Source organism: Netta rufina (assembly GCF_964035555.1).
Source record: "Netta rufina genome assembly, chromosome: 3".
In the NCBI taxonomy this organism is placed as follows: Eukaryota; Metazoa; Chordata; class Aves; order Anseriformes; family Anatidae; genus Netta; species Netta rufina.
This window is the reverse complement of record NC_140125.1, coordinates 17,630,976-17,645,294: the sequence shown is the minus strand read 5'-3', so window position 1 is coordinate 17,645,294 and position 14,319 is coordinate 17,630,976. Positions and strand designations below refer to the sequence as shown.

Here is a 14,319-nt window from a genome sequence, read left to right as displayed (position 1 = left end):
AATACTGCAAATAGGAAATTTATAACTCCTGGGATTCAGATACAGTGAACGTTTCCCCAAACCAGTAATTCCACCCAGAGAGAGTTGTTGTTCTGTTGGGGCATGTCTTGTTTTGCTGTCATTTTCTGACTCAGTCTGTACTTCTTTTATGACTCTCCACTTTCCAAGAAAGAAAAGAAAACAATTTCCATAGTAGCTCTGTTGGCCAAAGAAAACTTAAGGGATGAGGCAAGTTTTTTTAGCATCAGCCCTCTACCTTCCAACAGTAGTGGGGAGTTGGGGGATTTATAGCCCCTCTTCTCACACATAGTTTGCTCAGAAATTTCCACGTCTGTAAATATTCCAGCTGCGAGACAAGGCTCGTCTGAGAAAAGACTTCGGCATTGATTATTTCTCAGTAGTTAACAAGGAAAAAATGCATTTGGCTGATCTGTGCTCATTTTCTGCAGCTGTGAGGAGACTGTAGATGCTAGACTGAGCAGCATGGGCAGTAACTTCTACTGCTGGAGCTAAGTTTGTTGTCTTGCCTGGATGAGTGTCTGTGGCCCTCATATATGCAAGTACTTGCCATGCCATTCGACATAGGCTCTGTCCTCAAATATGTTTACTGTGCTACAAAAGTAAATAGCCAAATATATTCATCGCATGCAGTGATGTAATGAAATCAAAGCTGAAACAAAGTTAGCACAGAAATCCACACTTCTCAAAGCCCAGAGTTGGCAAGAGTGTTACATCAGGGATCATTTCTAAGCATGAGGCATAGCACAGAATATAAAACCACTGAAAGTCTTTCCAGAAGGTTCGTAAAGAAAACCACTAGAACTCCTAGCCTGCCTGTGTGACAATGCTCTTTAATGAAGAAAAACAAACCCAAATAAATACACATCACTTTTTCCCACTTCCTCTTCCAATCTTCAGGGTAATTCCTATTCTTCATTTTTTTTTCCCTGTATGAAGTGAGTGGCCTGCTGGTAATTTATACATAAATTAAATCTTACGTTTCTGACTCACACAAGCAATCCCACCCATTTTGAAAAGTCATCTCAGAACAGGGAAAGCAAGATTTGTCCTATACCTACTGAAATGTTTTAGTTACAACCTAAGCTTGGTAGAGACTGGTCAGCTCTAAGAGACTGATGAGAAATTATTTAAAATATATCTGTTTGAACGACAGTCTATGACTAGAACTAGTGCTAATTTTTCAAATAATATAAATGTTATGAGAAGTAGGTGCTCAAACCATTAAGTCAATATGCTGCAAGCTGACAATTTTGCTTATGGAACATTAACAGTTAAAATTGTGGAGTGGTTTGTCCCTGCTTATGAACTTTCTGTGTAAATTGGGCTCTCCCCAAGCCTTCTGCATTCCACTAATATTTCTCCATTAATTTGTTCTTGGGTGCTACTTCCCTTTCATGCCTCTGCTAACCACAAGCTTTCTATAGGAAGGGAACCTGGAATATCAATTGGTCAGAAATGCAAACAAAAATTTCTTTGTGCTTTACTTAATATAACAGTTCAAATCGGTATGAATCTAAATTCATGACTTCCACAGTCCCCTTTCAAATGAAAAAAAGTCCACTGAGCATCGTTTCAACATATGCTCCCTCCTTACTCTATTCTCAAACAAGAGATTAATCAAGCACAGAAAACTTGGAATTTCTCCACCACCCCAAGTTTATGCACATTGTGTTTTTGGAAAACCACTGAAGAGTCACAGGTTACTTACAAATAACTATTCACAAAATAGTTCCAAGTAACTGGCTATATTTGAGCAAAGCATCATATCAGAAATCACAACTTCATGTGTGCTATGGGGAAACTTTAAGTAGGAACATTACTAGGGCTGTCTGGCAAAGACTTTCCTGAAACAGGATTTCCAGGCTATTTTCCATGCTAACATGCTGACTAGCAACCACATTCTTGTGCAGATAAGAGGGTGTACAGAGGGGAAAGTTTCAGCTCACAGCTCACCCAGCAGCTACAAGTTCAAAGTCCAGGCTGCCCTGACTATATCAAGTTTTGAATGTGTTACAGTCAAAGATAGAGAATTATTTAACCAGTCCAGGCAAAGACACAGGCTCAGAAAGCTCACAAGTTATGGAAATATACTTACGGAAAACAAAGATTAGTTCATGCTCAGTTGGGTTGAAGGCTGTTTTCATTTCATGCAGAAATATATTTCCCTTTGCATGTAATAAATCTGCAAATTCTCCTCTAGTTAACTATGAAAAAATACATTGAAATGGCCTGATAAGGTAATGAGAGATAAGAAGCATCCATATCTTTCAGGCTGAGCTCCTGAAGCGCATAAGGATGTTTGAAGGAAAACATTAAGCAAAGCAAACAAATCACATGCTTTTCTAACCTTAGATGACAAAAATCAAGGAAGCTGCACCTGAATAAAGGCAGCAATTGGGCTCCTTATTATAGCTTACACAAGGCAATTAGAAGAAATAATTTTCTATACTTTTATATGAAACCCAGGCTTGACTCTGACCTATAATTTGATATAAGCTTCATTTTAATGACTTAAATTTCACTGCTAATAAGTGCAGTCTAATCAAACTACAGGCAGAGACTGTGAAATAATTTACAAGTTTTATCTGGAAAGGTCAAGGTCTTAAACAAAGAAAAGTGACTTTTCCTACCAAAGTGCTTGTCCTTCACAGTGCAAAACTAATACACCATTATGAAAAATGATACTTGTCTTTTGTGCCAAGTAAATCTTGTTTACCAAATACACACACAAATAACTGCCAGTCCACTGCCACCAAAATGAACAACCAGTGCCTGACAGAGGTCCTCATTGCCAGACCACTAAAATGAACTCGGTTCTTTCCACTGAAGTTAATGAAGCTATGACAATTTAAATTAGCTGTGAACCTACCCCAATTATCTTTTAGCTTGCTTTCACAAGGACACTCAGGAAAAGTTAAGCAGAACTAAAGTAAAAAGCTGTCAAGTTAGAAGAGATTGTCTGAAGTATGTTGAACTTTGCATGGATTTCTTCCATTCCTCAGTTAGGTGTCTGACAGGTTTATTTTTCTTTGCTATGCTAGATAATTTGGTTTGGCTTCAGAGGACCCCTTCCTGTATACAAACTGCAGGCACTTAGAGCAGCTATCCCCTCCAGGACAGTATATTCACTTGAGATCTTAAATATGACCATTCATTCTGTTCTGGCTCTTATCCGCTCTCTTTCTTGTTCTCTTTCTTCTTTTTAAGCTCTCCATGTACCTAATATTTTCATTGATGATCCCAGGCCAATGAGAACCCCTTTGGCATGGGGGAGGACAAACATGCATCCTTCTGCATCCACCTCAGCATAAATAGCCTGAGGCCCCTATGAAAGGAATGGGAGGGTAATTTAGCTAAGCTGAACAACTACAACAGAAACACAGAATCATCTGAGAAGCATGTCCTTCAAACTCATAAAAACACTTAAAAACTTCATCCTAGAGCTCTCCCACCTAGTAATATTTATACACAGGTATCAATAAGATTCTGGGCCAGAGAATCTTGGTATCACAGGATGGGATGTGACATGAAACTAACAGATTTCAATATTAGGAAAGAGAAAGCAACAAGGTCTAAAAAAATCAGTGTTTTAATTCTGGGCAGTGAAAACCGATGAGTTGTGAGAAGCCATAGAAAGGGGAGTAAATGAAGCTAGGAAATCATTTATATGATTGAAGAGTTTAGTGAGGCATACCGTTTAGAGCAAAGGAAAATTAACTGCTGCAGGACACTAGTGAATTCAAGATTCCTCAAGTCTCTTTTTTGATTCATATTCTTATCAGAAGGATAAAAGGTTGAGCTCCATTCTCCATTGCAATGCCCCCTGAGCTTAACAACTTCTCCGTTTTAACCACATTTTAGTTTGAAAACTACTTATTTCTGATCTTACCAGGACTTTTCTCTCTTGCTGTGCCTCTGTGCTAAACCTTGGTGCTTACCAGCTTGCATCTTATAAATCACATTACTGCCAGGCTCTCCTAGGTTATAATTAAATGAGACAAGATTTGAATGGGGAGGCACCCAAGATAAAGATATCCTATTCCAGACAAGAGAAGAAAATGAAACAGCTACAAATGATTTGTTTAATCCTCCAAACACTTTAGAAAACATTGATAATAAACTCATTCAATAAGCAAGTTACGATTCTTTGTAAGTAGAAGTGAAGTAGGTTGTATCAAAAATGTCTAACTTGAAGACTGTACACAGAGCTGACAAGACTCTTTCCATCTGCTATCAGACATTTGGGAAGTGACCTGAGCCCAGTTCTTTTTGTGCTTGGGACAGTCTTTGAGCTAATGTAAAAACAAGCATATACTTCATTACCCAATCTTTATACAAATCTTTGATTCTGAATATCACTTATACTGTAAATATTTTTATCTTCCTCATTAACACAAAAAGACACAGGAAGAACAGAAATGTCCCACATCGGTGAAGTCCCAAACAAAATATTTCTCTCCCCAGTTTCATAGCTTGCAAGAATTACTTGCCTTTTTATCAATTACAAAATTCAGAGATCAGTGCTTCTGTAACTTCTGTTTCCTAAACTGGAATGTTTTTAAACATCCTATAACGAGCACTTCCATTTGACAGTTACAGTTTATGACTTCAGTGCTTCAGAATAGTAAGTAAAATAGTGAAGACTGAAGCTACTGGTTTGGTTGGAGGAGAGCTGAAACACCTTCTGTCCTAGGGACACCTGTTTGCATAGACAAGCATCTCCAAAAATGCAATGGGAGTGGAGATGCTCCAGACAGACTAGGACGCCAGTTTATGCCTCATGGGGAACCAGCTCTGTTTTCTATATGCATGTGCAAGACAGAGACTACTAGGAAAGTCAGTATTTGTACAGCAGAAGTCAATTGGTAGCTGACTCCAGTGTCACAGGCCTTGTTACCCTCTCAGTGCCCTGTGAAAGCAAAAATCAAGTCTTGTCCTTCACTGTGTTTCCCCGGAAAGAGCTTACTGATTTAACAAGTCATATACATGTCATTGCATTTTAAGTGAATGCACTTTCATTTCAAAGATACATTACATGAATATGAATCATTTCAAAGATACGTGCACACACCGATCCATCTTCAGACTAGATCATATATCTCAGTCACTGTAAGTCAGGTGAAAGTCACGCATATGTATTTATTGCCACAGTACAATGAGTAATCCAGCAGAGTGGGTTGCAGCACAAAGCCCCTCGTATTGCACACAGTGCACCGCCTCATCTTAAAATGCTTCTAAAGCTGTAGAAGCTGGATGTTTCTATAGAGATATACACTTGGCGATTTATACTAGCTGAGGATCTGCCCTGCAGAGTTTATTATCCTTCTTTAGTGTCACTTCCTTCCTTGGGCTTTTCTTTATTCTCTGTTATGCTCTGCTTATTTCTTTTTATCCTCACAGTGAAAATGTCAAATACAGAATCCAACATAAGCATTGGACCTCTCAGGCAATGTACAGCCAGCGATCATACACCAAGTTCTATAGCTTTCTGCTTCAAAGTATGAACTGGTCATAAATTTGAAAAGAGAAGAATTTAACACTACAGACTTTTTTTTTTTTTTTTTTTTTTTTTTCCTACACTGATAGCAGAGGCAATGCTGCTTAAAAGGGAAAAAAAGAGTCTTAGATAGCATGCAATACACTCTGAATGTGCTCTGCAGTGCAAATATTTTCCATCCCTTTCTGATAATGCATGGATTTATTGATTAACTATATAATTAACTACTGTAACATAAGTATTTGACAGCTTCATGGGTCTTCATTTCATTAGCTTGTCTTCATCACCCTGTCTGTCTTATATTAAGGTTAGTACTCCAGTATAAACACCTGAGTAAGAGCTGTAATTGCTTGCAGGTTTCAATGTGCTTTCAACTGTATGTGTGAAAGCATAAAAAATTCTAATTGCAGCTGTCTTTGACAGCGTTGCAGCTACTGTTCACATCATTTGTAGCTTGTGTCTTGGGGAAGCACATCTGACTCATTTAGTTCATAACAAAGAACTTGCTATTTCAAGGCAGCCACTGTTCTAGTGGGCAGACATCTACCCAGCCTTGACTTGATAGTCTAAAATAAATATCCTTGAGCAGTTGTACAAAAACACCTATGCAAAGGGCAAGAAAAAATACCACTGTTTATAGTTTGCAGATTCTTGGGAGAAAATCTTCTGCATAACATACATCTAAACTGCTCCATCAATGGCTGAACTGGTTAGTGAAGCTGGTGAAGGTATTGTAAAATACAAAACACCATATGACCAGTCCTAGGCCTTATTTGTTTTACCTGCAATTTTCCTCTCTCTCAGGCAGCATTTGGATGGGTGCAAAATGATTGACCATTTCTGTTGTCAATTATTTCAATCACCTTATTTGCTTCTTTCCAAAACTGGCACCATTCTCCTGCTGAAGCCTCTGGCTTGCTAACACTTTAAACTATTGCTCACAAGGGAACTTTTAATTATCTGAGTGACATATTTGCAAGCTTTCTTTGAGTAGCCTCCATTCTCAAGAGATGTTTCTTATAACATCTCCATGGTGTTGAATACAGGGAAGCAGAAGGTATTTACTGGTCCACATCTCCCTGCTGCTGTGGGCTGCTTCACTTTTGTATCAGCTAAGGAGAATTAATTGTCAAAACAGCAACCTTTAGGAGCAGCAGCAAATCAGGAAATTAAATGAGTGGGAGACAGTTTCTCTTTATAATGAAAGCAGTATGACCAAATTTGATTTCATAGCACTTTTTTATGATAGCATTAATTACAGGATGCAGATAAAACACTGATATTGATATTTGTCTCACTAATAACTCTGCCAACTGCAAGTAGAATTGGACCATGCAACCTTTTCCCACTTCCCTTACAAAGCTGCCTTGTACTGATGCTTTATTTTGTCAAAGAGGTATATTATACTGCCCACATGAGTGCCCCTAACTGCTGTGTACTGCTCCCTGTTTCCCTGGGGTAAGAATGGTTTAAGGCTCTTCTCAGATGAGAAACCCAAAAGCAAGAAAGGGTGCTGTAAGAGATGAGTAAGCTTTTCCTGGCATTTCTAGTTGATTCCCAGTTGAAATTTATACATTTCTGCTTAAAGTACTTTGCTAAGTCTTAGGAAAGATCCCTTCTATTCTGAGAACAAGTTATTTTTGTTTACGTTACTTTCTCTAGTTAAGATCTCCAACGACTAAATAAAATCTCAGTGAATAAGAATGGACTGCTAAGATTAACACTGACTCCTAAAAACTGTTTTAAATCTTCAAGGACTGAACTGCCATAATTAGTTGAACCCTCCTCCCCCCATGGTGATTAATAATACACTGACACAAATGATCCTAAGCTTTCCATCTCAACTTTTGGCCTCCTTTTTCTCGTGACTTGTCTCCAGTACTTTAAGTCACAGACATATGAATTTCTCACAGTCATTTCAGTACCTACTTCTATCAAACCCCTCTTCCCTTTGTGCCACCCTTGCCAAAGCAGGTGCTGATCCAGTCAGGAGCAGAGCCCCAGCTCTTGTATCAAGAGTGTGAACTTTGCGCTGCTGTACAGCATACAGCTGGTGGTTCTGTGAGGACAATGTTTTTATACTGAGATTTTTTACTAAGTAACATAGTACTTAGTAATGCCACATACACGGTCCCAACTTAAACATCTTTAGTGAAACAGAAACACACAGAAACAGAAGTGCTTGAGACTTACTCTGTTCTCTCTCCAATGCTTTCATTGGCATGTTTTTCATCATTTAAATGGCACTAGGGTAGCTTAGGAAAGCTGTCTAGACCACCTTCTCATAGAAGGTGAAGAGCTTCAAGAATGCTGACTAACACAGACACACACACGTATGTCTAACCATAAACCATATCCAGCACATTCAGAATGAGTTCTTAAGTGAAAAAAGCACCTTGCAGGAGCTGTACTTGGCAGGGAGAAATCTGTGCGCATGTCCTACAGAGGATCCTTAGATGCCACTGCCATTTACACTCACGTTGCTACACTGGTTTTAAAACCCTTTTGACTCCTTGAGGTGTTTGGAAGAAACACGAAGAGATCTTATTCCCTGCTACCAACAGTGCATTTGCAACAGCATCTGGAGTGGCAAAGTCTGTTTCAGACAGCTGAAACAATCCACTGGGTACTCAGTTTAGGAAAACACCTTTCCAGAAAACCCTTTTAACCTTGAATGGGGATCTAAGGTTTATCTGTCACTTTAAAACTCCTCAGCTAATGCATCTGTTTTTTTGCCACATTAGCACTAGAATCTACAGAGTTTTCACGGACAAATTCTTAAGGTATACTAAAATTAATTCCAGGGCTATAGTGATTTGACAGGACAAAAATTGCCCCCTAAGGAAACAAAAGTTGGTGTAAATGGGAAGAGAGTCAAGTCAAGAGATTCAAACTGCAATATTTATACAACACTGCAAGAAGAAAGAATTCAGCTGCTGTTTACAGTCACATCATGTTGTAGTCAGCCTGTCTCAGGGAACACACAGTTGTGCCAAAGAACCAGCACATTAGCAACATGAAAAAACCCTAGAGAAGTTAACAAGAATCTACTGGAAACAAACCCCATTTTACTAGCAGGTGTTTTTGGTGATTTAAAATTCTACTTCTTTGCAAAAATAAAGTGTTTTTTTTTTTTTTTTTTTTTTTTTTTAAATCCCTGGAAGGCAACCCTTACCTGTCTAATCTAATGAAACAATCAAAGCAAAATTAAACAAAATTAGCAGTGTGTGCCTGGAGCACAATTTACCCAAGATTTAGATGACACAAATTACAGATGGATTATTTTTTCCCTCTAGTTGAGAGAATGATTTAAACTTTTACTGACCTTATGTGGTTAATTCAGGCATTTTTCTCAAGTTTTCACCACAGCCTGCTTATTCAGTGAGCATAATGACTACTCCTTCTGAATGAAACAAAACTTCTGTGCTAGGAAAACTGTGGGACGTTAACCAAGGATATATATGGTCTGTAAGGTCAGGATACGGACATATTTATAGAGACATATTTTTCAGCCAGGGACATATAATTCCTCCTTGTGTCCTCCCTCCAAACTTGCCTCTCTAGTTATTAATAAAAGGGTTTACCAAGGATGACTCCTTTCATTTTTTTTGTGTTAGGTCCTAATGATGCCAGACACCTGTGGGTGTAGGCAATGGGCAATATAAATTGCTTTAAAAAAAAAAAAAGAATAAAGAAAACAATCATTTGCACAGTTATGTGCTTGACATTGCATGAGTTTTCTTGCTGGCCTGTTCTAGTGACACAGAAAACAGCTGCCATACAATATTCTTCATGTTACTTTATGGAAAACAAAAAGAAGCTTTAAGATAAAAAAAAAAAATCTTCTCTGAGTAGCGCAATATTGTATCTTTACAAGGTTCACTCTCTTCAACTCAGTCATGCTGCTCCTCTGATAGAGGAGAGTCACTCTCTGAACCTCATTGCAGCCCTTTCTTTAATGCCTTCATGATTTCCAAACAAAAAACAATAAACTACTTCTTGCCAAATAAGCCCAAAGCTTCTGAAAGCTCCTCCAGCACAGACAGAAATGCTCACCAAGTTGTTTGGGGCAGACAAGTTGTACTATGTGCTTTGACAATGTGAGAGTAAGCTGTAAAGAAAGCTAAGACTTAATACTTCAAGTTACTGTTACAGTACCAAGGAATCCTGTTTAAAATGTACTCTGCACTTTGCATTATACCATATTGCGTCTTTTCTTAACAGAGATTTTAAAGTGAGCACGATAAGAGTGAGGGAGAGGAGCTTCAAGCCATAATTAAGTGAGTGTCAGAGGAAGCTCTGTGCTTTTCCAACAGCTGGAGTAAATTTCCCCAGTGATCCCTCCAAACCCGATCCTTGGCAGAAGTTTATTTTGAAAGCCAGCAAGAAGGCTGCTACTCACAACCCTTCCCTCTCCCCACTTACAGTTCAGTGGCATTGGTGGGGATGTCCCGAGGAAGCTGGACCACCTTGCTCTCCTGACAGATGAAAATCCTGCCTGCACAGTGGCACGTGTGGTGCTGGCAGCTGGAGCAGCTTGCCAGGAGAATCAGTGAGCATGTGAGAACCAAGAACATCTCTGTCTTCACATCTGCCCCCTTATCCTCCATCTAGAAGGAAGGAGTGTGAAGACCTCACGATGCAACTCAGAGAGACTCCCTGCGTCAAAGATCCGCCCTAAAAGCTGAGACGAAGCACGTGACTTGTAGGGGAGGCCTTCTAAGCAAGTTTCACTTCATTGCCAGAAATCCTTTATGGACTTGCTGTTGGGATGGAGAGAAGTGATGGCTTTCCATAATAAAGTTATATTATAATATTTTTGTAATATTTATTTTATAATATTACTTTCTATTTTAAGTGTCATTGAAATCACAGGCCCCAGAGTGCTTTTGATGCACTGCATATCTACACTGGAAAAGGGGCCTTCCATCTCAGCTATGGTTTTTTGTATGTTTTACTTGGTAAGACAAGGAAAAAAAAAGTATTTTCATGTCCTAGATTCTAGGCACTGTTGCCACGGAAGGAGAGGTACTATTTGTGCTTCCCTTCATGGATCCAAGAGTCCCTGCTTTTACGTTGCTCCTAGGTAAATATATACATATGTGTGTGTATTTGTATTTTATAAAGTATATAATCAATTTGATTAAAAGCTATATAACACTGAAGCTAGAGCTAAATAACACACCTTTATTTTTAACTGTGATTATTCTACATGCACTTTCTGATTCTTTTCCTTTCTTCCTTGGCACCTTTAAATGAACACAGAGAGAGAAAATGCCACAACCCAAGTGGTCCCTGGAGACCAGTAACCTAATTTCATCATCTGGAAAATTAACAGATTTGAGACACAACAGGAGCAAACTAGCTTCAAGAACATCATCATAAGGCCTGGACACAGAATCCCATCTTTGAGACCTTATCTATTTACTTGTTGAATAAGTAAAATTGTCTTTCTTGTTACAAATATTAATCCTCGTGGAAGGGACCTTACTAACTCTTTCCTGTCTCTGTCATTCTGCACTAGTCTGTCATCTGGAACCAGGATTTGTCTAGAAGACACTTGAAATGAGAGTTTAGAGATACATAGTTTTTGCTTGTTTGTTTGAGTCTGTAAATGGCTATTTCAGACACACACAGCTGTTAAGTTGCTTGCCTGATAAGTAAACTCAGTAGATGGATTTCCATGGTTAACTGCTGAAATTGACTCACACTCAGTTATTCAGATTGCTTGTAAAGATTGTAATCTTGTTAAAAGTAGCTGTTAAATTGTTTTTTTTTTTTTTTTTTTTTTTTTCCTCTCCCCCCCCCCACAATTCCTCCATAATCAAAAATGTAGGTAAAGCTAACGAGACACAAGAGAGCATCTTTTTCTCTATAAGGAGCTGATAGAAAAACTTCCACCATTCTCACCTTTAAAATAAGTACCAAAATATACATATTTCTGAGTGGGGTTAATTCAGTTTAAAAAATAACTCAACTAATTATTTAAGTTAACTTAACTGTTACCATAATTTTACCAAATATTTGCTGTTTTTCCCCAGTCACCCAAGCCTACTCAGGATGAGAAGAGTGATATTTACACAGAAAAAGTTATTAAAAAAATAATGACAATCTCTTTCTAACAATGGTAGGCTTGTAATGAATTGTAAGAGCATTAAATTAGCTATATATGTAAAATAGAGTCCATTTTGTTAAGCCATCTTAAGTAAGTGTCATGAGAATCAGAGTGATTGCTAAAAAAAAATGATTTTTTCCTTGTTCTTTTCATATATAAGTATATGAAATATAGAATATATAGAACAGAACCACAGAATCATCTAGGTTGGAAAAGACTTTTATATACATATTGTTTCCTTTGAAATATCTTAGACCTACAAGACCTTCTTTAATGAGCAAAACTTTTACTTTCCTTCATGTTCAATGGGATGAAAACTGCAGGAGTAAGTTTTATGGTCAAACAAATTCCAATTTAGTGAAAAAAAAGAGCTGCATTCCACTGAAAGATGAACAACTAACTAGACCCTTCATGATTTAAGTGAATGCCAGGAAGACAACTTATACTAGGTTTTCTGTTTGTTTGTTTGTTTTTTTTTTTCAATAGCAAATCTTCATTTTTGCAGCTACAGACTGAAAGTCAGCTGAAAAAAAAAAAGAAGAAAAAAAAAAACACGAAAAAAAAAAAAAAAAAAGAAAACCCACCAAAAATGAGACCTCAGTAATATACAGGGCACATTTTCATTTGTTTACAAATGAGTGTAAGCCATATCTCTTCATTCTGAAATACATCAGTATAAATGGTCATGTTATACTGATGAAATGGATAGTAATATTTATAACAAAGTTTAAAAAGTGGTAACATTCTCCGAATGTCAAAATAAATAGGACAAATGTGAAGACATAGCAATTTGATTAACTTTGGGTTTCATATATCAAACTACAAAATTTGTTGCAGATCATAGTAACAATTTTTCTATATGCACAAGTCAGGAGATTAAAAAATATCACTAGGGATATTTTCAGTTATTAATGACTTTCAAAACTATGCCAAGTGTGCTTTATTTTAAAACAGTTAGTGAAAAGGAGACATCTTAAAACATCAGGTCATGCCCAGCAACAAATTATGAGTTTAATAAAGAAAAATTGGAGGGAGGTTCTCTCCTTCCTGTTTTTGTTTGGTGAGGCATTTTTATCAGTGTGGTACACACTGCTCCACTTTCATTTACAACAGGTGAGATGCTGATTATTCAATAATATAAAAATGCCTAAACCCATGGTTCTGTCAAAATACTGTGGAGGTAAGACTGAGGGAAATATCCAGTTATCATTAAATTCAATGAACCAGGTATTTCTCTCCAAATTTCTGCTCTCTATTGTCAAGTGACGTACAGCCACGTCACTAAAGCCCCCTGGATTAATCAATCAGGTGATGATCCTCCCTTTACAGTTGTGTTACCAGTTCAGGAATACAATCGTCTCCCCCCAGGATGAAAACCCATGAAAAGGAGGAAAAAAAAAGCCAAGATATCTCCTGGTCTCTTCCTGGGGTGGCTGGACTCACAAGCCCTTCCTGAGCACCATGGTAGAATAAACAACATGCCTGGGAACCCAAAGAACCATGAAAGGAGATCCATTGTGACTAGCTACTTAAAGCTAGTCACATATATGTCCTGCATCTTTACGTCACCACAGGGCTTTTTACTTTTTCTTCAGTAGCTTGTTCAAAGCAACAGAGGGGGCAAACTAACACGTTCATAGACATGCTCCAGAAGCATACTCTGCTAGCCTCAGACGCTCAGATGCTAGGAGTAAGGACCTTTCGTGCAGATAGTTAATTGTGATGTGTCATCACTGACATACATACTAGCAAAAGTATAAATGCAGAGATGATGATGCCTTCAGATATTTCTAGGAGCCTTTGCATCCTTTTGTAGAAGAACTATGCTCCAGCTGGCAAATTGGTCTTGAGAGTGTAAACTGTTTTCCCGAGTAAGGAAACAGAAATTTCCTCAAATTGATGCACTGTAGCAACAAACATGCAATCAAGTGAATTATGCTAGAAACTCAACAATGATATTGTAAATTATGTAATTAGATGACTTCTGGGATAGACAGTTAATTCAGTGTTATATGGTCACTGAGAGCTCTTTTTAAAGACAGTAGTAAATGAATCTGGTTAATAGGATTGGCCTCTAAATTAGCATTGGCCTAATTATGCAAGCACTGACCTAAAGGAACTGAGGTGTTTTGTAGATGCCACCCACTGACCAAGGTGCCTGTCACCTGGATTGTTGGGTATACAACGAGAAGTAAAAGGAAACATCCCAGCTCTTTACCTCTTGTCCTAACTAAACTTGCCTCAAATACACCAAAATAACTCAAAGTCCTTCTACTGCAGTGCAAAGACATGGTCAACTCAGCACCCAAATATAACTTCTGGAGCTGTGGAAAGTGTTTTCTTGTACAGCAGAATGTTTACTGAATATTGGAGTACATCAACCTACAAGCAAGCAAGTTTGCAACAGTTTCTGCTTGTGTTTCTCTGTTTTGAAACATAACATGATATCTAATTAAGTAAACACTCTTTCTAATGATATTTCCTAGTCTCAGAATAGTGTTTAATTACTGAATACCACTGTAAGATTGGCTTTCCTCAACTATAATTGTTCTATAAAATATTCAGGCAAATAAATTGCCTGTATGAACAGATGACATGCAAACCACATCCAAAAGAAGTTCATAATTCAGAGTGAAGATTTTTCACTCTTTGATGGTTTCCAGCACATTTTTTTTTCTGTAGGCTT

The 14,319-nt window shown here is 37.8% G+C and overlaps 1 protein-coding gene across 1 annotated transcript in view; it reads right to left on the bottom strand.

Annotated features, from left to right (window-relative positions):
* FSHR (follicle stimulating hormone receptor) overlaps window positions 1–10,095 on the bottom strand; it is a gene marked incomplete at both ends in the record, with an annotated part of 82,686 nt that extends 72,591 nt beyond the window's left edge. The window contains one exon of the mRNA XM_084283500.1: window positions 9,944–10,095. Coding sequence (XP_084139626.1) covers window positions 9,944–10,095 — 152 coding nt within the window. The remainder of the gene's footprint in view (window positions 1–9,943) is intronic.
* Window positions 10,096–14,319: the final 4,224 nt, after the last annotated feature.